The sequence below is a fragment of the Engystomops pustulosus genome, chromosome 9, assembly GCF_040894005.1.
Source record: "Engystomops pustulosus chromosome 9, aEngPut4.maternal, whole genome shotgun sequence".
Lineage (NCBI taxonomy): Eukaryota > Metazoa > Chordata > Amphibia > Anura > Leptodactylidae > Engystomops > Engystomops pustulosus.
The window spans coordinates 11894341-11919453 of record NC_092419.1 but is presented as its reverse complement, the minus strand read 5'-3'; the positions used below and the strand labels follow the sequence as shown (position 1 = coordinate 11919453).

The 25113-nt window shown below is 45.3% G+C and overlaps 1 protein-coding gene across 1 annotated transcript; it reads right to left on the bottom strand.

Annotated features, from left to right (window-relative positions):
* Positions 1-4556: 4556 nt before the first annotated feature.
* On the bottom strand, positions 4557-24593 carry ACP7 (acid phosphatase 7, tartrate resistant (putative)). Its single transcript, XM_072123367.1, has 14 exons — positions 24438-24593; positions 23053-23153; positions 22111-22314; positions 15362-15544; positions 15138-15163; positions 14785-14882; positions 12931-12993; positions 12743-12851; positions 11553-11672; positions 11048-11105; positions 10236-10303; positions 8599-8670; positions 5942-6079; positions 4557-4877 (listed from the first exon to the last, which is right to left on the bottom strand). Exons 2-14 carry the CDS (start codon positions 23150-23152, stop codon positions 4830-4832), a joined length of 1287 nt encoding a protein of 428 aa, XP_071979468.1. The 5' UTR covers position 23153; positions 24438-24593; the 3' UTR covers positions 4557-4829.
* Between the last annotated feature and the right edge of the window lie 520 nt (positions 24594-25113).

Here is a 25113-nt window from a genome sequence, read left to right as displayed (position 1 = left end):
TGTTACTGGAGCCCTGGAATGCTGCTGCCGCATGTTTATTAATACAGGTGGTCCCCTACTTAACGACACCCGACTTACAGACGACCCCTAGTTACAGACGGACTCCTCTGCCCCCTGTGACCTCTCTGGATGTTACTATAGTCCCAGGCTGTAATGATCAGCTGTAAGGTGTCTGTAATGAAGCTTTATTCATAATCCTTGGTCCCATTACATCAAAAAAATTAGAAACTCCAATTGTCACTGGGGCAAAAAATTTTTTTGCCTGGAACTACAATTATAAAATATACAGTTTCGACTTGCATACAAATTCAACTTAAGAACAAACCTATGGAACCTATCTTGTATGTAATCCGGGGACTGCCTGTACTTTGATAATGGTGACGTGACTTGTATACGGAGGACAAGGTCTGCAGCTGTTATGTGCTTTAGGTTTTACTTCTTTACTAATTTCAAGATCTCTGCTTGCTGTCAGTGAATGGATTGCTTTTAGATTTTTAAAGGGAACCTACCACCACGATTCTACCTATAAAGGTGGTAGGTGGATGTAAGGGACGTGAGGATAGCCCTTTTTAGAGGTAATCCTCACGTCCCCGCTAACTTTTGGTAAACTTTATTCCCCTAATATGTAAATTTTGTTATGCGGCTACTGGGGCGTGGAGTAGCCGGGCACGAGGCTACACAGCGCGGCTACTCCACGCCCCAGTAGCCACATTACTCCTCCTACCCTGTGTGTGCGGCGCGCAGCTGTGTGCCCTTGTCCGACAAGCCGGGGTTCTGCGCATGCGCAGTATCTCAGGCCTCAGAGCTGTGGCTGCTCTGCCGCAGGCCTACGTTCTGCACATGCGCAGAATGCCAGCATGTCGGACGAAGGCCTCGTAGCTGCGCGCCGCACACAACAGGGTAGGAAGAGTAACATGGCTACTGGGGCGTGGAGTAGCCGCGTCATGTAGCCTCGTGCCCGGCTACTCCACGCCCCAGTAGCCGCATAGCAAAATTTACATTTTAGGGGAATAAAGTTTACCAATAGTTAGCGGGGACGTGAGGATTAGCTCTAAAAAGGCTATCCTCACGTCCCTTACATCCACCTACCACCCGATCTACCTTTATAGGTAGAATCGTGGTGGTAGGTTCCCTTTAAAAATCTAAAAGCAATCCATTCACTGACCGCAAGCAGAGATCTTGAAATTAGTGAAGAAGTAAAACCTAAAGCATCCCTTACATCCACCTACCACCTGTTCTATCTTTATAGGTAGAATCGTGGTGGTAGTTGCCCTTTAACCTCTTTAAGATCTCTTAAAGGGAATGTGTGAGCGGCTTTGAGCATGTAAAACTGTGGATAGTGCAAGGTAGAAATCCAGGAGAACTACTTATAGGGGATTTCCTGTTAATTCTATATATACAATTAAAATAAGAGTTACTAGCCCCTCCAAGTACTTGCTGAACTTTACTTTCTAGGGGTCTCCTGACAGCACAGGGGCCTCCGTATAGAATTACTGGTTGGAGTGACAACCCACCTATCCATCTAGCCTCTCCTAGTATTTCCTGTCACGTTGTGAGACCCCCCCAGAAAGTCCAGTGGAATCTATGAACAGCAAGTAACTATTTATATTACCGCTCGCTATTGAGATTATTTACAAAGATTGATTATTTTCTGGACAACCCCTTTAATTCTACCTTTGTGTTTGTTGTTAGTAGCAGCAAAACTGTGAAATACAGATTTATATTCCAGGATTGTAGCTTCTCTTAGTATCCTCACACTGCTGTGCTCTGTGTAGGCCATGTTGGCTTAGCTTTGTGTGTGTTAATAGAACCTGGACTGTGGGAAAAAATGTATTTATATTTTAAAAATTGTAGTTTCCTTTGCTCTGTGAAAATGACGACTTCTGGTTCTTTACTCTAGAACAGTGATGGCTAACCTATGGCACTGGTGCTAGAGGTGGCACTCGGAGCCCTTTCTGTGGGCACTCAGGCCATCACCAGAGATGACTCCAGGTATCTTCCTGCAGTCCCAGACAGCCCAGGACTTAATGTGCACAGAGGTATTTTAAAGTGACAGCAGTACCTGGGACTATTTTCTGCTTTATTGGTGTCCTCAGAGTGCTGGTATCAATGAAAGCTGTGAGTATAAATCACAAATTAAATTTCTGTGATGGCACTTTGTGATAAATAAGCGGGTCTTGGTTGTAGTTTGGGCACTCGGTCTCTAAAAGGTTTGCCATCACTGCTCTAGAAGTTTCAGAAAGGGAAAGGACTGTCATATTATTCAGTGCAGAGAGCTTAGATCACAGCAGTGTGAGGACACATCCAGGTGCACTTAAGATTCAGTCCATTTTGTCACAGTGCGGTTGATACTAACACCACATATGAAGTTATGATTACACAGATCTCCAGGGACATTACATAGCACTGGCCGTGTCTTTGTATGGTCAAAACTGCTGACAGATTCCCTTTAAGAGGTGACATGGATTTTCCACAGCACAAGAGATAACAAGGGTTTTATCAGTGCAAGTCTATAAGACTGACATTCTGAGGCCCAACCAGTACGATCAGGAGGAGTGTGAATCCTTTATATTTAGACAATCAATGTTTCCGTTCACTGACAGCAAGCACAAGACAAAGGCCAATAATTGAACGCACACAATATAAGATCAGAAAATCCTTTATTATTATTATTATTACCTTTAATAAAATTAAAATAAAAAAATATCAGAATTGTCCCATGAAAAAGTTCTCTGCTCCACCCAAAAGTGCAAAAAATACTTTCCAAGATATAACTGATCCAGAGCTGGACATCCCCCAGCACTGCAGCCTGTCACTGAATGTCCTGGGCAGCGCTGCTTTCTCAGATCCAACAAGGAAGGAAGACAGACAGAGGACGCAGAAGTGAAGGTGACGGGAATCCATGATACTTTCATACAATGTATACAGCCAGGTGCCGGCAGCAGAGACGTATACAGCCAGGTGCCGGCAGCAGAGACGTATACAGCCAGGTGCCGGCAGCAGAGACGTATACAGCCAGGTGCCGGCAGCAGAGACGTATACAGCCAGGTGCCGGCAGCAGAGACGTATACAGCCAGGTGCCGGCAGCAGAGACGTATACAGCCAGGTGCCGGCAGCAGAGACGTATACAGCCAGGTGCCGGCAGCAGAGACGTATACAGCCAGGTGCCGGCAGCAGAGACGTATACAGCCAGGTGCCGGCAGCAGAGACGTATACAGCCAGGTGCCGGCAGCAGAGATGTATACAGCCAGGTACCAGCAGCAGAGATGTATACAGCCAGGTACCAGCAGCAGAGATGTATACAGCCAGGTGCCAGCAGCAGAGATGTATACACCCAGGTACCGGCAGCAGAGATGAATACACCCAGGTGCCGGCAGCAGAGATGTATACAGCCAGGTGCCGGCAGCAGAGATGTATACAGCCAGGTGCCGGCAGCAGAGATGTATACAGCCAGGTGCCGGCAGCAGAGATGTATACAGCCAGGTGCCGGCAGCAGAGATGTATACAGCCAGGTGCCGGCAGCAGAGATGTATACAGCCAGGTGCCGGCAGCAGAGATGTATACAGCCAGGTGCCGGCAGCAGAGATGTATACAGCCAGGTGCCGGCAGCAGAGATGTATACAGCCAGGTGCCGGCAGCAGAGACGTATACAGCCAGGTGCCGGCAGCAGAGATGTATACAGCCAGGTACTAGCAGCAGAGGTGTATACAGCCAGGTACCAGCAGCAGAGACGTATACAGCCAGGTACTAGCAGCAGAGATGTATACAGCCAGGTACCAGCAGCAGAGATGTATACAGCCAGGTGCCGGCAGCAGAGATGTATACAGCCAGGTACCAGCAGCAGAGATGTATACAGCCAGGTATTAGCAGCAGAGATGTATACAGCCAGGTACTAGCAGCAGAGGTGTATACAGCCAGGTGCCGGCAGCAGAGATGTATACAGCCAGGTGCCGGCAGCAGAGATGTATACAGCCAGGTGCCGGCAGCAGAGATGTATACAGCCAGGTGCCGGCAGCAGAGATGTATACAGCCAGGTATTAGCAGCAGAGATGTATACAGCCAGGTGCCGGCAGCAGAGATGTATACAGCCAGGTACTAGCAGCAGAGATGTATACAGCCAGGAACTAGCAGCAGAGATGAATACACCCAGGTGCCGGCAGCAGAGATGTATAGAGCCAGGTGCCAGCAGCAGAGATGTATACAGCCAGGTGCCGGCAGCAGAGACGTATACAGCCAGGTGCCGGCAGCAGAGATGTATACAGCCAGGTACCAGCAGCAGAGATGTATACACCCAGGTACCAGCAGCAGAGATGTATACAGCCAGGTGCCGGCAGCAGAGATGTATACAGCCAGGTATTAGCAGCAGAGATGTATACACCCAGATGCCAGCAGCAGAGATGTTTGTACACAGCTACATCTCGTATATGTACAAGAGCGCATACAGCAATGTTTTCACTAATTTAACCTCTAGGATCTAAACAGAAAAACGAGCTGTTCTTTGGGCTTTGTTCTCTAGATTAGTTTATCAAGTGTTGCAAACACCCCCCCCCCCCCAAAAAAAAATCTGATATTGATGATCTGTCCTTTGGAAAGGAACCGATATGACTAAAGCGTTATCTGACTTGTAATCTGAGCGGTGAGTGATGGTGAACACCACGTGTGCAGGTACATCGGGATCTGTGAGTGCTCAGCGCAACGTTACGGCTTATGTGTGGATTCATCTCGCGGAGGCTCCGCCGCAGAGTCAGACGCAGCGTTCCTGAGATTCACAAAGCAGGAAACCATTCCTCAGATGAGCAGCAAATACAGAAGAGGCTAATCCTTATTATTCATCGCTTGTCCTTGATCAGCCAGATGTCATCCACTATTTCTCCGTCCTAGAAAAAACAAGACCCAGACTTGAGAATGTGTCATTCACTTCCTTAAAGGGGTTGTCCGAGACCACAAATGGTGGCCGGGAGGGGGCTGCTTAAAAAAATAAACCTGTACTTACCTCCCGGAGCCCCCCAGGTGTCCTGCGCTGCTATTGTTCTGATCCGTGCCCCATGTCAACAGACATGGCTGCAAAAGCAGCGCTGCATTCACCGGGTGGGGTTTTTAGGGAAAGTGCTGAAGATGGATCCTGTTGTGGCCGTGTCATGCCCCACTGCACTTAAAGGGGTTGTAACATTCTAGTTTGGCGCTGTGCTCAGCAATTTGCAATGCTCTCATACTATTGAATGGAGCGGCAGGACACATGCTCGACCTCTCACACCCCCAATTACTGAAAATGGGACCCCCAGCAATTCCGTTCTCGTGATTGGTTGGGGTCTCTAGCCAATCAGCCTGTATTCCCCTATCATGTGCAAAGGGTAGCCAATCATAGCTATGGCTAGCTGTTATGGGTGGCCATTTTCAGAATTAGCCCTCAATCCAGCCATACTGTCCGGGTCCGACGGCCGGACCCAAACGTGAACATCGGGTCCGTTCATCTCTAGTTGTAACAATTTTGCAAGTTGTCCCCTACTCACATCATAGGGGGCTACAGGCTGACTGGCGAGGGACCCCCACTGATCACGAGAACAGGATTGCTGGGGGTCCCCTCCGCACTAATAAGTGGTGTGGGAGGTCCAGCATGGGTCATAACGCTCCATTCAATACTATGGGAGTGTCACAAATTGCTGAGCACAGCGCTCCACTATCTGATGTGCTGTGAATGGGAGTGCGGATTGTACCCATTTTCCCCGCTTGATTTACAAGTAAAACAATTCTTGGCATGACCACGGATGGGTCACGCTCATGTAGACTACTGCACGGATTTAGTACGGACAATGTCATGTGTCTAGCACCATCGTGACGGAAAATAGGGTGTAACTCGCTGTCCTATGACTGGCCGCTGCGTCAGTCATAAGACCATGTGCTGAGGTGTATATATATACGGGGGATATAGGGTTACACTCACCCGGTCATCTGACACCTGCTGGATGTGGATGTGCGTCTTGTTTGCTATGTGGATACGTGTAAAGCCGTAATCTTCTATCCTCACTGCGCTCCATTCCCGATGTAGTGGAAAGAAGGGATCCAGCCGCTCCCGACATCCCTGCACGAATAATACATAAGTCACTGCTCATTATATCGTTTCACTTCACCGGTACACAGTTCCAAATCCCCAGCTTTCATCAGCTAAAAAACACGGCGCCATACTAGATCATGGAATATGTCGCAGCTCAGCTCTATAGAAGTGATGGAGCTTAGGGCGCGTTCACACGTGGCGTTGACGCATGCGTTTTCAAACTGAGAAGAGGAGATTTGCCGGATTACATTGCTGTCAACAATGCGTTTACAAGACACATGTGTTAACACAATGTTAAAGCATGTGTTACTGCATCCGTTAACACAACGTAAACGATTTCTTGGCAGCTCAAATCTCCTCGTCTCAGTTATTGTATTATGTTTGGAAATGCCTTAACGCCACATGTGAACGCGCCCTTAGTTGCAATACCACACACTACCCATGGTCAGTGGGGGCGCTGTTTATTTGGAAGAGAGCAGCCAAGTTTTTTCAAACCCCAAACCTTTAATGTTGAGGCTCATATATGAATAAATTCACCCCTTCTGGTGATTGTGACTGGGTGAACGTGCACCTCAGGGGATACAAGACAAAAATCCCTTTAAAGGCAAAGGCTGTGTACCGGAGCATACTGCCGCTTCATTCATATGAGGAAAATAAGCCCCTACTCATGGTAACAGCGGGTCCAACCCTTAAATGATAAAACTAAGTGAGCTTACTGCATGCAATTTACACAATGAATTCAATAGGAACATAGTATGCCTTTGGCTCCCCCTAGTGGTGACTGCAGACAGTTACTTTTTATTGCATATTCCATGAATAACAATAGATATCATCTATCCATTGTATAAGTGCTTCTTCTGGAATAGTCCCTGTAGTAAGACCACCACCATGAGGAGTTGATAGACCTGCTATATACTCTCTTTAACAATTTTTCTTTTCTTAAAGTAACCGGTCACCAGGTTTTACCCCTCTAAGCTACCAGCCCCTGGGTGAGATTACACATAAAAGAGGGAATTCTAGAAAGGACATTTCATACCCTTCCCGAGGGGGACTAGTAGTTTACTGGGGTAAAACCTGGTTCCCTTTACCAATTTCCTAAATTTAAAATGGAGTGCCAGCGCACATGTGAGACCACCAATCCATTAAGTTTCTTCTCCAAGGTAGCAGATACCCCGCCCCCCCCTTCCCTCATCCTTAAGATTGGATGGGTACACAATAGTCACCCCAACAATATCAATATCATTCCAACACCCCTTTGACTCTATGCCGATGCAGGTAGGGTTGGCTCCAGATTTCAGTAGGCCCCTGGGCAAAAGAGCCTCTGTGGGCCCCTTTGCAGTTAACTCACATATATTCCCTAGTTTATCATACCAAACAGCCCCTGTTCTCTTATACACAGCCCCGTTATCTTATATACAGCCTCGTTATCTTATACACAGCCCCGTTATCTTATACACAGCCCCGTTATCTTATACACAGCCCCCCGTTATTTTATATACGGACCCCCGTTATTTTATGTACGGACCCCAGTTATTTTATGTACGGCCCCCTGTTATTTTATATACGGCCCCCGTGTTATTTTATGTACGGCCCCCGTGTTATTTTATGTACGGCCCCCTGTTATTTTATGTACGGCCCCCTGTTATTTTATATACGGACCCCTGTTATTTTATATACGGACCCCGTGTTATTTTATGTACGGCCCCCTGTTATTTTATGTACGGCCCCCTGTTATTTTATATACGGACCCCGTGTTATTTTATGTACGGCCCCCTGTTATTTTATGTACGGCCCCCTGTTATTTTATGTACGGCCCCCTGTTATTTTATATACGGCCCCCGTGTTATTTTATATACGGCCCCCGTGTTATTTTATATACGGCCCCCGTGTTATTTTATATACGGCCCCCGTGTTATTTTATATACGGCCCCCGTGATATTTTATATACGGCCCCCGTGTTATTTTATATACGGCCCCCGTGTTATTTTATATACGGACCCCTGTTATTTTATATACGGACCCCGTGTTATTTTATGTACGGCCCCCTGTTATTTTATGTACGGCCCCCTGTTATTTTATATACGGACCCCGTGTTATTTTATGTACGGCCCCCTGTTATTTTATGTACGGCCCCCTGTTATTTTATGTACGGCCCCCTGTTATTTTATATACGGCCCCCGTGTTATTTTATATACGGCCCCCGTGATATTTTATATACGGCCCCCGTGTTATTTTATATACGGCCACCGTGTTATTTTATATACGGCCCCCTGTTATTTTATATACGGCCCCCAGTTATTTTATATACGGCCCCCAGTTATTTTAGATACAGTATAAAGCCCTATAACTCCCCAATGGATTCATTAGATACAGCCCCCTCACCCTTATGAATTCCTTATGTACAGCTTTATGTGGGCCCCCCCAGGAGCCCTGGGCCCCGGCACTTGCCCAGGTATGCCCAGCGTTGGCGCCGGCCCTGGATGCAGGGGATACAAAACTCTTAATCATAAAATATTCCCTAGATCAATAGACCTTCAATCACTCACCGCTGATCCGGTGGTTATGTGGACTGGAGCCGGGGGATTGGTATACGGAGCCTGGGGGGAACCTTTATAAACCTGCAATGAGCAGAGGTCTGGATGAGAAATCTTTGCACAGCTGCACAAATACCTGCGCCTCCTCTTACTCATTACTGTCCGATGGGGTCTCTCCGGGGTCATGTCTACAAATATTAGCTCATGAAATACTTCTCCGGATATAAACTGTGGTGGTACAGAGAGTGCAGGTGATGGAACCATGAAGACCAGGATATGGTCCTCATGGTAGAGATTACATCAATAAAACTAGTTGTGATGTCATAGTAGCCAAACGGACTATAACCTACTGTGATGTCATAGCAGGTTACCTGTCTGTGATGTCACAAAACAGCTCACCTGACCAAAACTAGTTATGATGTCACAACCTATTACCTAGATGTGTGATGTCACAGTAGTATACGTGGATAAAACTAGTTGTGAGGTCACAACAGCGCAAGTGACATCACAATATCAGAGGGTATTTATAACATTATGTCACATGCTATTACCTGATTGAAATCTATTGCTGTGTAACTAGAGTCTCCCTCAACTTAAAGTGAACCTGGAACCAGGAAGGCCATTTTTAGGTGGTGACAGGTTCCAATAGCCTCTGTTATGCCGATTTTAAAAAATGCCTTTGTCAGCATTCTGAATCGTTTCACTTATTTATAAAACTTTATGTCACATTACCTGGCTCCCTTCCAGCAGCATGTAGCGAGTCCCAGGGTTGGGGAGGAGGCAGCTGCAGTCTGTGTTTGCTTGTGTCGCAGTCTCGTCCCCTGCACACTTGTCCAGCTCCCTCCCTCCCTTCCTATCATGTGCATTGAGCAGACAGGGGAGGAACAATGCATTAGAAAACAGACATGGGCTGCAGCTGCCGCTCCCCGGGGACTCGCCATAGGCTGCTGGCAGGGGGCCAGGAAATGTAAAATAAAGTTTTATAAAGTACTGAAACGATTCAGAATTCTGCCAAAGGCATTTATAGAATCAGCATAGCATAGGCTATTGGAACCTGTCACCAGCTAGAAATCACTTTCTTTGTGACAGGTTCACTTTAAACTTGAAATTAAACTGTAACTTATGATGTCATAGTAGTTTGTATGACTACAAGCATCTTGTGATGTCATAGTATCTGTCCTGACTGCCACCCACTTGTGATATCATAGTTACTCACCGGTTGTGATCTAGTAACTTCATAGACTCCATCTATGATGTCACAGCAGCTTAACTGACTGAAACCCACTTGTGATGTCACAGCAGGTCACATACATGTATCGCACTTGTGATGTCAGAGCACATCACCTAACAGAAACCATCTATGATGTCACAGCAAATCACATGACTGTGATGCATGTATGATGTAACAGCAGCTTTACTGATGTGACATCATAAACCCATTCATACTATACAGTGATGTCTAAAATATTGAAGTTAACTTGTGATCTCCCAGTATCCTGCCCAGGAAAAGTAGGGTTTACTATCCTCTGCTAATATGACCGCCGGGTGATGGTGGTGCCTACCCAGAACACTGCACCAAACCCTCAGTAATAGTGAGTGTGGTGAGTAATAGTAACAGACCAGGGTATACGAGTGTGAGCTCCACTCACCGTAGAGTTGTATACGGGCCACATGCGCTCATAGGAATGCTCATGCGCCCACATCTCCAGGTCCACCCCTAGATCATAGGAAAGAAAATCCGAAAGTCAAATACTGACAAATTATCTAAGGTCTGAAATTTTACTTAAAGGAAACCTACCATCTGATTTGATGCAGTATGAAGCAAACATACCTGGAGACTGCTGTAGCTACACTGATGCAGGATCATATCTTGGTTAATCCCTGAGCTGAGTGGTTTTGCTGATAAAACAGATATAACATTATGATAATGAAGCTCTGTCGCTTCTATGGCTGCTTCAGCGCTTCCCCTAGCACGCGAGTTATTCTATGCAGGAGAGGATGATGCAATCACTGGGTTGTGCCTGAAGGCAGAATAATCAATTGCTGCTCCATCCCCCAGCTGCTGTGTATGAGTGATCCAGCTCAGGTTGATTAGTCATGTCTTGACAAACCTCCATTTGCAATTACAAGCTCTGTGTCTAATGTGTTGATCTTGGTAGCCTGACCACTCAGCTCATGGATTAACCAAGATGTGTTTCTGCATCAGTGTAGCTGCAGCATCCTCAAGGTATATTTGCTTCATAATGCATCACATCAAATGGTAGGTTTTCTTTAAGAAATTAAATGCACGGATAAAACAAATGAAGAGCATTAAAGGGGATGTTTCGTCAGTGCGGTGGCATTATAACAGCGATGACTTCAATTTCTGATGCTTGTAGTAATCAGAGGAGACCGGACAAGAGTAATAACAGAGGATTACAGATTGCATCCACATTGTATGGGAAACTATATCTCATCTTACCATATTTATAGAACAAGTCCTCCAGGGCGTATTGTCCTCCGGGCAGTCCTGTTCTTACCTGCAGAACATGGAGAATATGACGTAAGTAAATGAATCATTGAGACCCATGGGAGACACAGATCCTCTTCTTCATCCGAAAATATCCAGACAAATCCAAAAGAAATAGTCATACGTTCTTACTTATTAACGGGGAGGTAGGACACATGCGGCACCTGTTGCTGCATCCAGGGCTGGCGCCAGCGCTGGGCATACCTGGGCAAGTGCCAGGGCCCAGAGCTGCTGGGGGGGCCCCAAAGGGCTGTATATAAGGAATCCATGGGGTTGAGGGAGGTTTTATGTAAAGTAACCATGAGGGGCTGATGACACAAATCAAATATTTAAGAGAAGGTCACTTACCTGACGTTATCTTCCTATAGACCTTCCCCTCTAGATTTCTACAATCATTCCCATTCCCAGTTCTTCAGTAGAATTATTACCCCCAGTAAGTTTCTGTATTGGTCTTTACCGTACTGTCAGGTTTGACACAATCATCTCTGTCGAAGTTCGTACAGTACATGGGACGGTGAGCCATCGTGATGATCCACGGCCGCTCCGAGCGATGAGTCCAGCTGCTGGCCTCCTGTAGGTACAAGTAATCAGATAAAAAGATGTATATGGGATAGAGATAGAGAGATAGATAGATAGATAGATAGATAGATAGATAGATAGATAGATATGAGATAGATAGATAGATAGATAGATAGATAGATAGATAGATAGACAGGAGATAGATAGATAGATACAAAGATAGATAGATGGATAGATGAGATGTAAGATGGAGAGATACAAGTTAGATATAGATGATAGGAGATAGATAGATGATAGAGAGAATGGATACAGATTCAGTAGAGAGATATGAAATAAAATATATATAAGATATAATAGACAGATGTGATAGATATAAAGTAATATATGAGAGAATAGATAATAAACAGATATTGGCTGGGCTAGATATGATAGGTTAGAAATAGTTTATGCGTCAGATATGATGGATATGACATAAATAGATGATCGATGTTTTGTTGCAGATTCAGTAGATATGAAATAGATGCATAGACAGAATATGGAGATGATAGACATATGTGATAGATAGGAAACAAATATATAATAATGAGATGTTGATAAATAGATACAAGATATCAAATACAGCAGATGATAGATAACTTGTATCCAGTGTGTAGCTTAGTGGACCTTAGGGGGGGCCTAGCCAGAATCAAAGGCATCATAGATCACACTTACCCAAGACTATAGGCGGAATTTATGAATTTTAAGGGGTATTCCAGGATTGTGTATTGATAGGGATCCCCCAAAAAACTGATATCAGCTGCTTATGATAAAAAAAAACCCGGGAATAACCTTTTAAAAGATGACTTTTATCCATAGGAAAGGTCATCAATATCAAATCTGGCTAGAACTGGTCATTAGTGGGGGTCTGAATGCTAAAATGAGATGATTAAAGGGGCCCAGGCAGTGTCATGCACCGTATAGTGGTCATATATGGAACTGTAACTCCAAATTGGAAGTAAATGGGAGAGCTGCAGTACCGCTCTTGGCCACTACACAAAGGATAGCGCTGTGCCTGTTTCAGTCTTGAAATTATTGTATGACCTATCCTAAGGTTAATAGTAAGGAGAGAGTTTTCCTTCTGACCTGTAGATCTTTCTGCAGCCATTGATACTGCTGGGCCACCAGCTCCCGGCCGTACTTCAGATAGAAATACACCTCGGTGGAGAAGGAGATGATGTGAGCGGGTCCCAGGTCCCAGCTGTGAGAACAATTACATGTGAATATTTCATATCCCAGCCCCCACCCTGTACATCTGGGGCAGCGCATGGTCAGCTCACCTGTACCAGAGACCGTCTGTATTCCCCGGCATGGTAAACCGGTTCCGGTAATTGGAGAAGTTACTAAAACACAAGAAGAAGCCGGGTGTGACAATGCTGAAAGCTGAGTAGTGGAACAAAGTGATACAAATATGAGATGGATGCTACTCATACCATGCAAGTTGATTTAGCTGTCCTGCAATACCACAGCACAACCACTAAACAATGTATGGCGCAGTTTTTGGTGAACACTGCAGCACTAAATCAACTGATTGGAGTAGGTGCCAGACATTAGGATATCACAACGGTGAAAATTCAAAGACATCAATATTGTGTGTGTAGTAGTAGAACTATGAAAACGTTATTTTATGTTCCAGGATTGTAGCTGGACTTTTCTATTATCTCTCTGTATTAAACTGCTTTACGGTCCCTTCACTTTGCTCTGAGAGAAGGCTTTAGCAGACTACAGCAGAATCCTACAGCAGAATCCTACAGCAGTTACTCAGGGCAGAGGGAAGTTGCATAGAGCTAAGAGCACAACAGTGTAAGTACACATCCCAAAAAGCTGCAAATTATTTTTTACAGTCCTGCTGCTACTAACAACCCACACAAGAATATGGTTCAGGGACAATTCCTAATACTAGGTGCATGGTCAAAACTGGTGATTTCTGATACAAAGCTCCAAATACTCTACGTAGAAAGAGAGATTTAAGTTATTGAAACCTTTAGAAAAAGCAAGATGACCCAAGTGTTAACCCTACTAGCCCTAACCCCTAACTAACCCTATTACTACTAACCCTAACCCCAAACCAACTAACTCTATTCCTACTAACCCTAACCAACTAACCCTATTACTATTAACCCTAACCCCAAACCAACTAACCCTATTCCTGCTAACCCTAACCCCAAACCAACTAACCCTTATCCTACTAACCATAACCTCAAACCAACTAACTCTATTCCTACTAACCCTAACCAACTAACCCTAATTCTACTAACCCTAACCCCAAACCAACTAACCCTTATCCTACTAACTCTATTACTACTAACCCTAACCCCAAACCAACTAACCCTATTCCTACTAACCATAACCTCAAACCAACTAACTCTATTCCTACTAACCCTAACCAACTAACCCTATTCCTGCTAACCCTAACCCCAAACCAACTAACCCTTATCCTACTAACCCTATTACTACTAACCCTAACCCCAAACCAACTAACCCTATTCCTGCTAACCCTAACCCCAAACCAACTAACCCTATTCCTACTAACCCTAACCAACTAACCCTATTACTACTAACCCCAAACCAACTAACCCTATTCCTGCTAACCCTAACCCCAAACCAACTAACCCTATTCCTACTAACCCTAACCAACTAACCCTATTACTACTAACCCTAACCCCCAAACCAACTAACCCTATTCCTGCTAACCCTAACCCCAAACCAACTAACCCTAACCCCAAACCAACTTACCTCAATCCTGCTAACCCTAACCTCGAAACAACTAGCCCAAAGCCACTAACCTTACTATGCCTAACCCACTAACCGGAACGCCCATATCCCCAAATCAACTAACCCTAATCCTACTAACCCTAACCTCGAACCTACTAACCCTAAGCCCAAATCCTGTAACCCTATCAACTATAACCCTAAACTCACTATCCTTACTAACCCTAACCCCAAACCCATTATCCCTAACCCTACTAAATGTAACCCCAAACCCAATTATCCTAACCTCAAACCAATTATCCCCACTAAACCCTTTGCTCAAACCCTACTAACCCCATTTCCAAACCCAATAACCCTAATCCTAAACCCATTAACATTATCCCTACAAACCCGAACCCTTATCATGGGAATACATGACTTACTAGGCCTCTTCGTGGTTTCCAGGACACGTCATGTAGGGGACATAGGCCGCCACCGATTCAATCTGACGCATAAACTCGTCACCTACCTGAGCGTCGTCCTAGAAGAAAAGTAAGGTGAGGGTCTGACCGTGCAATAACAAGGAGCCAAGACTGACCCCCCCCTCCCTCAATACTGAGCCTCAGGGTCTCCTGTTTATAATACAATCCCCCTGTAAAGAGAGAGGAGGTGCAATACCAGGCATGACCAGTGGATGTAAGAGGCGCCGTTTCTAGACCTTTACTATGCCACTGACCAACAATCTTGCCCAACTAATGTAATAATAATGGATATGAAGTGTAAATAGGACACATACCTCATCCATATCATAGGCAAAATCACCTGCAAGGAACAAAAATACATAACGCTGGTCACATGACTCCGGTATATGATGTCACTGTGATGTCATTCTCTGCTACATGGGAGAGGGGATAACATTTATAACCAATGTCCATAATGGACTTCTCCTTTCCAAGCCAAAACTTTTTTGGGGCTGAATTAAAGGGGTCGTCTCTTTAACGTCAAAATCCCAGGACTTACCAACATGAAGTATGGCGTCGTACATTTCCATCTGCGTTTCCTTCTGCAGCCTTGATAAGGACTGAGCGTTGTCGTTCCCCATGTCCCCATATACAGCCAAGCGCGGCCCCCAGGACGAGCCATCCTGCAGGACGCGGAAGTAGAACTGGGGGCTCCAGCCTAGAGAACTGCCGCAGTGATAGACTATGAGACAAGAGGGGGGACACGTTAGTGGCCGGACCTCCACAATCATCAGTACTGAAGATATACAAGCACAAGCCCACCCGAGGAGGACTAGGACATCAGTGCATGAATTATTACCTGCCATTACAGCATGGACAGGCCTGTTAGACTCGCAAGCTACTAAATCACCAGTGAGGAAGTCACATCAGACATATATACAGCCTCAGTAGGGTGGAGAACCCTCCGGACGGACAGTAATTTTAGGAAGGTTTGACGAAAAGTAGACAGATGATGGAAATATGGTCCAGTATACAATGTATGTTAGATGTCTGTATAGAGTAGATATGGCCTTCACACGTCTCAGGGCTGTAAACTACACCCATGGATTTCGCTCATAAGAATGGTGTGACTTATAATGGCTTTATACACTGAGTATGACCTGCTAATACTCAAATAGATGGTCCCCATGTCTACCAGAGTATGACCTGCTAATACTCAGATAGATGGTCCTCTGTCCACCAGAGTATGACCTGCTAATACTCAGATAGATGGTCCCCTGTCCACCAGAGTATGACCTGCTAATACTCAGATGGTCCCCTGTCCACCAGAGTATGACCTGCTAATACTCAAATAGATGGTCCCCTGTCCACCAGAGTATGACCTGCTAATACTCAGATAGATGGTCCCCTGTCCACCAGAGTATGACCTGCTAATACTCAAATAGATGGTCCCCTGTCTACCAGAGTATGACCTGCTAATACTCAGATAGATGGTCCCCTGTCCACCAGAGTATGGCCTGCTAATACTCAGATAGGTTGCCCCCTGTCTACCAGAGTATGACCTGCTAATACTCAGATAGGTTGCCCCCTGTCCACCAGAGTATGACCTGCTAATACTCAGATAGATGGCCCCCTGTCCAGCAGAGTATGACCTGCTAATACTCAGGATGGTCCCCTGTCCACCAGAGTATGACCTGCTAATACTCAAATAGATGGTCCCCTGTCCACCAGAGTATGACCTGCTAATACTCAAATAGATGGTCCCCTGTCCACCAGAGTATGACCTGCTAATACTCAAATAGATGGTCCCCTGTCCACCAGAGTATGACCTGCTAATACTCAAATAGATGGTCCCCTGTCCACCAGAGTATGACCTGCTAATACTCAGATAGATGGTCCCCTGTCCACCAGAGTATGACCTGCTAATACTCAGATAGATGGTCCCCTGTCCACCAGAGTATGACCTGCTAATACTCAGATAGATGGTCCCCTGTCCACCAGAGTATGACCTGCTAATACTCAGATAGATGGCCCCCTGTCCACCAGAGTATGGCCTGCTAATACTCAGATAGATGGCCCCCTGTCCACCAGAGTATGGCCTGCTAATACTCAGATAGATGGTCCCCTGTCCACCAGAGTATGACCTGCTAATACTCAGATAGATGGTCCCCCGTCCACCAGAGTATGACCTGCTAATACTCAGATAGATGGTCCCCTGTCCACCAGAGTATGACCTGCTAATACTCAGATAGATGGCCCCCTGTCCACCAGAGTATGGCCTGCTAATACTCAGATAGATGGCCCCCTGTCCACCAGAGTATGGCCTGCTAATACTCAGATAGATGGTCCCCTGTCCACCAGAGTATGACCTGCTAATACTCAGATAGATGGTCCCCTGTCCACCAGAGTATGACCTGCTAATACTCAGATAGATGGTCCCCTGTCCACCAGAGTATGACCTGCTAATACTCAAATAGATGGTCCCCTGTCCACCAGAGTATGACCTGCTAATACTCAGATAGATGGTCCCCTGTCCACCAGAGTATGGCCTGCTAATACTCAGGATGGTCCCCTGTCCACCAGAGTATGACCTGCTAATACTCAGATAGATGGTCCCCTGTCCACCAGAGTATGACCTGCTAATACTCAGATAGATGGTCCCCTGTCCACCAGAGTATGACCTGCTAATACTCAGATAGATGGTCCCCTGTCCACCAGAATAAGTGCTAAACAGACTATGACCCATCAATACTAAATGGATGGCTTTGCCAAAATGGGACCCATCATACACAAGTCCATGGTTCGTGTCCACTTAAAGAGGACCTGTCACCTAAATTTTCGGCACTAGGAGATGTTACTAAAGTAAGCAGCTCCTAGTGCTTGATCAAACGCCGCAGTGTTATAGTGATAGCGTTACCGGAAAGCTGCTTGCAAATCTGTCCGATGTAATCATGAGGGGGGCGGTCTGAGGCGCTGCCTCTTCCCCGGAACGCCCCGCTCGCTCCATAAGCCGGCATTGACTGCCGCGCGCTAGGTGGCAGTCACCGCCCCTAGCCACGCCCCAACTCCGCCCCCTCATGAATTGCAAGCTGTCCAATGATTACACTGTACCCCGCCGCAGTGTTTGATAGCGTTACCGGAGGTTTTCGGTAACGCTATCACTCTAACACTGCGGCGTTTGATCGAGCACTGCTTACTTTAGTAACATCTCCTGGTGCCGATAAATTGGGTGACAGGTCCTCTTTAAGGTTCACTTGTAAATAGTTCAGTAGATCTCCCCTCAGATCAGCCAATACTCATAGGTCTGCCAAGGAAGAGGCTATTGGAACCAGTCATTGGCTAAAAATGACATTACTGGTGACAGGTTCACTTTAAGTGGCTCCTCCAATACTAGTTCTGCTAAAGTGGAATCTCAAGAAAAAGATAGATTTAGGACCGGCACTCCATACGGCTAAAAATATTGAACTTTATTTCGAATCCATTAAAAATACAGTACACATGGCATTGAGCCAAGAGACCTACGCGTTTCGAACGTAGAAATAAGGTTCTTAGTCATGGTCTGAACACTGCATACAAACACTGGTTTAAAAAGGACTGACAACAGGTGTCATGAATGCTCAATCTAATTTGCACATACGTGCTTAGCAATGTGTGGACATGACATTAAAACACCTTTGTTAACAGAGCAGCTGAATTCTAAGTTAAATAGGTACAATGTAACACATGGCATTAGCATATTAATATAGATACATTGTGTCCGTTTTATTATTTAGACCCTTAGGCATTCTGGTCTCCAATTGTAAAATCCACAGCATTTCACGATTCCGGAGTTTATGGGTTCTATCTCCGCCCCTACTTGGTGCGGTAACCTTTTCTACACCGGTAACAGACAAGGTGGTTACATCACCAGCGTGCATTTGTGCAAAATGTCTGGATAATCCCGAGATATGTTTCTCTATTGGTTTGGTTGCATCGGATATGTGTTCCGAAATTCTTTTTTTGAGTGGGCGAATGGTACTGCCCACGTATTGTAATTTGCATGCCGTGCATTCTGCAAGGTACAATACATACTTAGTATTGCAGTTAATGAATGTCTTAATGTTCCAATGTTTATCTGTATGACTGCTAGAAAAAGTATGAGTATTTCCCATATAGCGGCAAATAGTGCATCTATTAGTGCCACACTTAAAAGAGCCTTTTGTGCTAAGCCATGTTGCCTGTGTTTTATTTTCCCTAGACGTATACAGGGATGGTGACACCATATTGCCTATAGTTCGAGCTCTACGTGAGACAAATTGACATCCAGAGTCTAGGATCTCTTTAAGTTTAGAATCAGCTGTAAGTAAAGGTAAATATTTTTTGACAATGGCTACTACTGCTTTGTATTCTTTACTGTAAGTAGTTGAAAACACAATATCTGGTGCCTTTTCGCTTTTCTTATGGCTATCTGTTAACAAAGCCTGTCGTGTTTTCTTTTTAGCTATAGATTCGGCTTTGTGTAGAGTATGTCCCTGGTACCCCCTCTGTTTGAGTCTGTTCGTAATAGTTTGGCACTCCCGATGGAAAGATTCGTCTGAGCTGCAACTCCTCCGGGCCCGTATATATTCCCCAACTGGCACATTATTCACTATGTGTTGTGGATGACAACTTGAAGCTAGTAGTAGTGAATTTCCACTGGTAGGTTTACGGTATAATTCTGTATCTATCGTATGTGTTTGGATATTACCCTTTAGTGTAACATCCAGGTAGGGAATACTGTATTTGCTGGTTTCATGTGTAAAAGATAAATTACAGTTATTATGGTTGATGTATCGGATAAAATCCATGACGCCCTGCTCACTGCCACTCCATATGAGCAGGGCGTCATCGATGTATCTACTGTACCAATAGATATCTGATCTATAGGGGTTATGAGCATTATATAGATAGTTTCTCTCCCACCACGCTACATATATGTTGGCCAGTGATGGTGAAAAGGACGAGCCCATAGGGCACCCTTGTGTTTGAATGTAAAAGACATTCATTAACTGCAATACTAAGTATGTAGTGTACCTTGCAGAATGCACGGCATGCAAATTACAATACGTGGGCAGTACCATTCGCCCACTCAAAAAAAGAATTTCGGAACACATATCCGATGCAACCAAACCAATAGAGAAACATATCTCGGGATTATCCAGACATTTTGCACAAATGCACGCTGGTGATGTAACCACCTTGTCTGTTACCGGTGTAGAAAAGGTTACCGCACCAAGTAGGGGCGGAGATAGAACCCATAAACTCCGGAATCGTGAAATGCTGTGGATTTTACAATTGGAGACCAGAATGCCTAAGGGTCTAAATAATAAAACGGACACAATGTATCTATATTAATATGCTAATGCCATGTGTTACATTGTACCTATTTAACTTAGAATTCAGCTGCTCTGTTAACAAAGGTGTTTTAATGTCATGTCCACACATTGCTAAGCACGTATGTGCAAATTAGATTGAGCATTCATGACACCTGTTGTCAGTCCTTTTTAAACCAGTGTTTGTATGCAGTGTTCAGACCATGACTAAGAACCTTATTTCTACGTTCGAAACGCGTAGGTCTCTTGGCTCAATGCCATGTGTACTGTATTTTTAATGGATTCGAAATAAAGTTCAATATTTTTAGCCGTATGGAGTGCCGGTCCTAAATCTATCTTTTTCTTGGAATTCTTTACGGGCCTCCCGCCAGCCCTTTCTTGGGACACGAGCACCGGACCTACAGACCAGCCCTTTCTACATATACCTGCATGGATTCACGTGAGTGAGCGATTCGCTCAAAGTTTGCTTTGTAAAGTGGAATCTGCCTATTCGGAAATTAATGGGTCAGATCCATTACAGAGGAATCGCTAGCTGGAATCGCTAGAGGAATGGCTAGCTTCGTCTGGCTAAAGTGGTGTCTCCAAATCCTCCAATGGAATTGCAGGGTCCTCTATAGTACAATGGTGACCAGTGTCTAAGCAGCACCAACATTTGGAGAGAGAAAGATGGACCCCAGCTACAGATTATACAGTGATCTATTGTCCATGGACTACATCGGTGTCTAGGCAGCACACATGACTTCTGACCTTGAGGGCAGTCAGACTTGTAGGTCAAACCCTAAAAAGAACTGCACCTAAGTTTTGTAACATCTAAGCTTCCTCAGAAAATCTGTATCCTGATAGAGTCGGCGATTACTAACATCTGGCTGATGAGACCTTACACCATGCGCAGGCTTAAAAATGAAAACCATAAAGAGATTACAGATTAGGAGAAAGCAAAGAGGAACCAAGAAGAGAACATCTTTGTCTTTGCTCAGTTTAAGCCTAAAGCATTAGAGTATATAATCCCAAATACAGATGTCACGGAGCTGGATTGGTCTTTGATGTGTAACTTTGGGAGGTGATAATCTACTGGGGTTATATAATGTAGTCAGCGCCGAGTGTGTGATTGGGAATAGCGTATAAAAGGCTATAAATATATACTACATAACTAGATCATAATCCGGATACACAACGGCTATGGACTGGATTTAAGGGTCACTTCTGAGGACAATGTCATTGTCTAAGTAGTCCCCTGGTGTTCACCCTTTAACCCCCTTAATGGACATCTACCAACAGGATGAAAGACTGTATGCAAATGAGCCAGAGGGGCTCCAGGCTCCTTAACACCTCTGGAGCCTGGGGCCCCTCAGACTCATTTGCATTCAGTCCTTCATCCTGGTGGTAGATGCCCTTTAAATGGATTAGGATTTCATTGCTGGGGATTGCCAAGTCACTACTTCTAGGAGTTGTCTCTAGTAATTCAAAGCAAACCCATAAGAGACCACTGAATGGCAACAAAGGGACCAGCAAAAACACAGCCAGTGGACAAGCCAGGGTCAGGGCAGGGAGCACAGGATCAAATAGGGTAAACAGGTCAAGGTCAGTGCTGGGGGGAAATGGTTCAGAATCCTGAGGTCATGGCCAGTGAGTTAGGTGCCTTAAGCAACCCAGGTTGAGCAGTGAATGGTGCACCTGACACAGGGCGAGTCTCCTGCCTCCTTAGACGGTGGTTAGGGCCGGCAGGTGTGAACTGGAAACCAGAAACTGGCATTGTCTGATGGGGCGAGGAGGGGGCTAGCAGATGAGAGTAAGAGGTGCCAACCCCTTCATTGTCCTGTCATTTCTCTAGACTTTGTCTTAGGCTGTGTCCACACGTGGCCTTTATGTAAACACAATGTAAACATACTGTAAATGCAATGTTAACGTGATGTCAGCACAATGTGGGAATGCAGTCTCAGCCATGATCTTGTCTTACCATATTTCTGACCAGGTTTCAGATTCTCCAGAGTCACTCGATGGATAAATATCTTTCTATGTTTTGGACCTCCATCTACAAAGAGGTCAGTGCTACCATAAGCAGTCAGGTTGAAGGAAGGCGGTCCCGGCAGAGGATTGAACTCCACTACCGATGGGGTCCAGTTGAAGGTGCTCCATGTCACAGTCATTGTTCTTGGATGACCTGAGTAAAAACAAAAAAAAAAAAAAAAAACACCTCTCTGAATTTCCTTAAAGACTAGGTACATTCAATGACAAGCAAAGAGGGATCTGCTGGACTGTTAGGACTCTCACTGTCAATCTGTGTGTTGGGCAGAGTAATCGGGACTCTCATTGTCAATCACTGTGCGTGGGAGGGGTAATCAGGGCTCTCCCTGTCAATGACTGTGTGTGGGCGGAGTAATCAGGACTCTCACTGTCAATCACTATGTGTGGGCGGGGTAATCAGGACTCTCCCCATCAATGACTGTGTGTGGGCGGAGTAATCAGGACTCTCACTGTCAATCACTGTGTGTGGGAGGGGTAATCAGGACTCTCCCTGTCAATCACTGTGTGTGGGTGGAGTAATCAGGACTCTCACTGTCAATCACTATGTGTGGGAGGGGTAATCAGGACTCTCCCTGTCAATTACTGTGTGTGGGCGGAGCAATCAGGACTCTCCCTGTCAATCACTTTGTGTGGGCGGAGTAATCAGGACTCTCACTGTCAATCACTTTGTGTGGGCGGAGTAATCAGGACTCTCACTGTCAATCACTTTGTGTGGGCGGAGTAATCAGGACTCTCCTGACTAGGGAGTAGGGTTCGCATTAATGCAGACCTAGTTAATGGTGTCTAAATATAGTAATAAGATAGAGCTTGAAGACTAGATACTACATAGAAGGTAATGGTTCCAGGATAAAGGGTTAAAAGATGTGATACTTACCTGTATAAGAGAGATGCACCTGTTCAGGTTGGTACCACCCAATGCTGGCGCCACTTACACACATGATTGCCCCCCACAGGGGTAGGATAGAGACCCACATGCTGCAGAAAATAAGTTACACATCAGTATAGTATAGAATATACAAACAATGGCTACAGAAACATTCATCATGGAAACCCAGGAGATGCCACCAATCTGATTGTCTCCCTCATCCACAGAATCTAATTTGTGGCTCAGGAGGTTGAGTATAAGACATTGTAGACGTGTTCACCCTCACGGTTTATTGCTTGTTAAGTTGCAATACCACGCACTGCCCATGGTCAGGAGAGGCGCTGTTTTTTGGATGAAACCAGTCATGTTTTTTTTAACCCCCCTTTAATATCAGTCCTAGTATAATACACACATATATGAGGCTGGATTCACCACCCGGGCCTTGGGCACCCATCCCGCTGGGGCATCTCCTTGGATTAGAGGTATAGGGGCTCATAGTATATATAATGGATGCATGGGGTAGATCTTTTTAGGATGCAATAGGGATAGGCTCCAGGAATGGGGGTCATACAATATATGAGAAGGAGTAAGAACACAAAGATTGATAGTCTGTAGACTGAAGGCTCATGGGCGTCATAGCCTATAGGGGGGTGTATATAGGAGGTGATGCATGGAGTATATACAATATATGAATGGGTACAAAATGATAGAGTGTCTAGAGAAGTTTAGGGCACGGGGGTATCATATTGGAGTGGGAGGGATGGGGGGGGGTCATAGCTGGTGGGCACAAGTAGTAATAGTCTATAGAAATGGGGGTATAGGAGGAATGGAAAATGGGCCAAGTGTAGGCATAGTGGAAAGTCAACACGTGGGTCATAATATAATAAAGAGAGGGTCACATGCTACAACCTGTAGGCGCAGGCAGGACCCGTAGACGCAGATAGGACCCATAGACGCAGGCAGGACCCGTACACGCAGGCAGGACCCGTACACGCAGGCAGGACCCGTACACGCAGGCAGGACCCGTACACGCAGGCAGGACCCGTACACGCAGCCAGAACCCTTAGATGTAGCTTGAACCTGTAAACGCAGCCAGAACCTGGAAAACCCCTATAAGTCATTGGATGAACGGCCCTTAGATGAACAATCATCTCTTTGTCACAGTCCCCATACACATTTTGGTCCCCTTTGTCCTCACATATGGGTCATAAACATTCTATGACACCTGGTAAAGAACAAACCACCTTTTTGGGAATGTCATTTACAGACGAATCTTGGAGTAAAGTTAATTCTGGATAATGACAGTCGATCATTGCCCGGGAGCTATAGCTGAGCAGATATTTGGGATTTCATCGCTCTATGAGGACATGACATATGAAAAATGTGCATCGTACCTGAGGCGTCTCTGTACCGGACCTTTCCCCCCGAGGGGTTACGTCAGTAAATAACAAGAGACTCTTCAGCTGGAGACGAATCTTGGAAAAGCCGGAAACAAAACAAAACAATTCTAGCTTCCTGTGCACAACTCAGCTGCCCCCTGGAGGACGCAGAGAGAAAAACATAAAATCCACAAATTGAGATCAGGGGTAGCACATCTGTTTAATGGGTGATCACTTTAAAGGGAACCTGTTCCCAGATTTTACCCCACTCAACCACCAACCACAATTCTCCTACCTAGAATTCCCTCTTTTTATGTGAAATCTCAACCTTTACCTCTAAAAATAAAATCTCCTCCAAAGTCAGACAAATATGACTCTTCTCATCCCATTTTCAAAAGAGACGAGTCAAGTTTAGGGTGTGTTCCCACATTCCGTTTTTCGGATGCATTTTTGAAATCCAAAAGAAGCTGTGAATTACAGTGGGGGTCATTTACTAAGGGGCCGAATCGCTTTTTTTCGTCGGGTTTCCCGAAGTTTTGCGCCGAATTGCCCTGGGTTTTTGGCGCACGCGATCGGATTGTGGCCAAAAATAGTAGAAAGAGAAACCTTGTTCTTTGCTACTTTTTGGTTCCTAATCAAGGATCTTTCTCTAGTCTATCTGTAGATTTTTCCTCTATCTATCTATCTATCT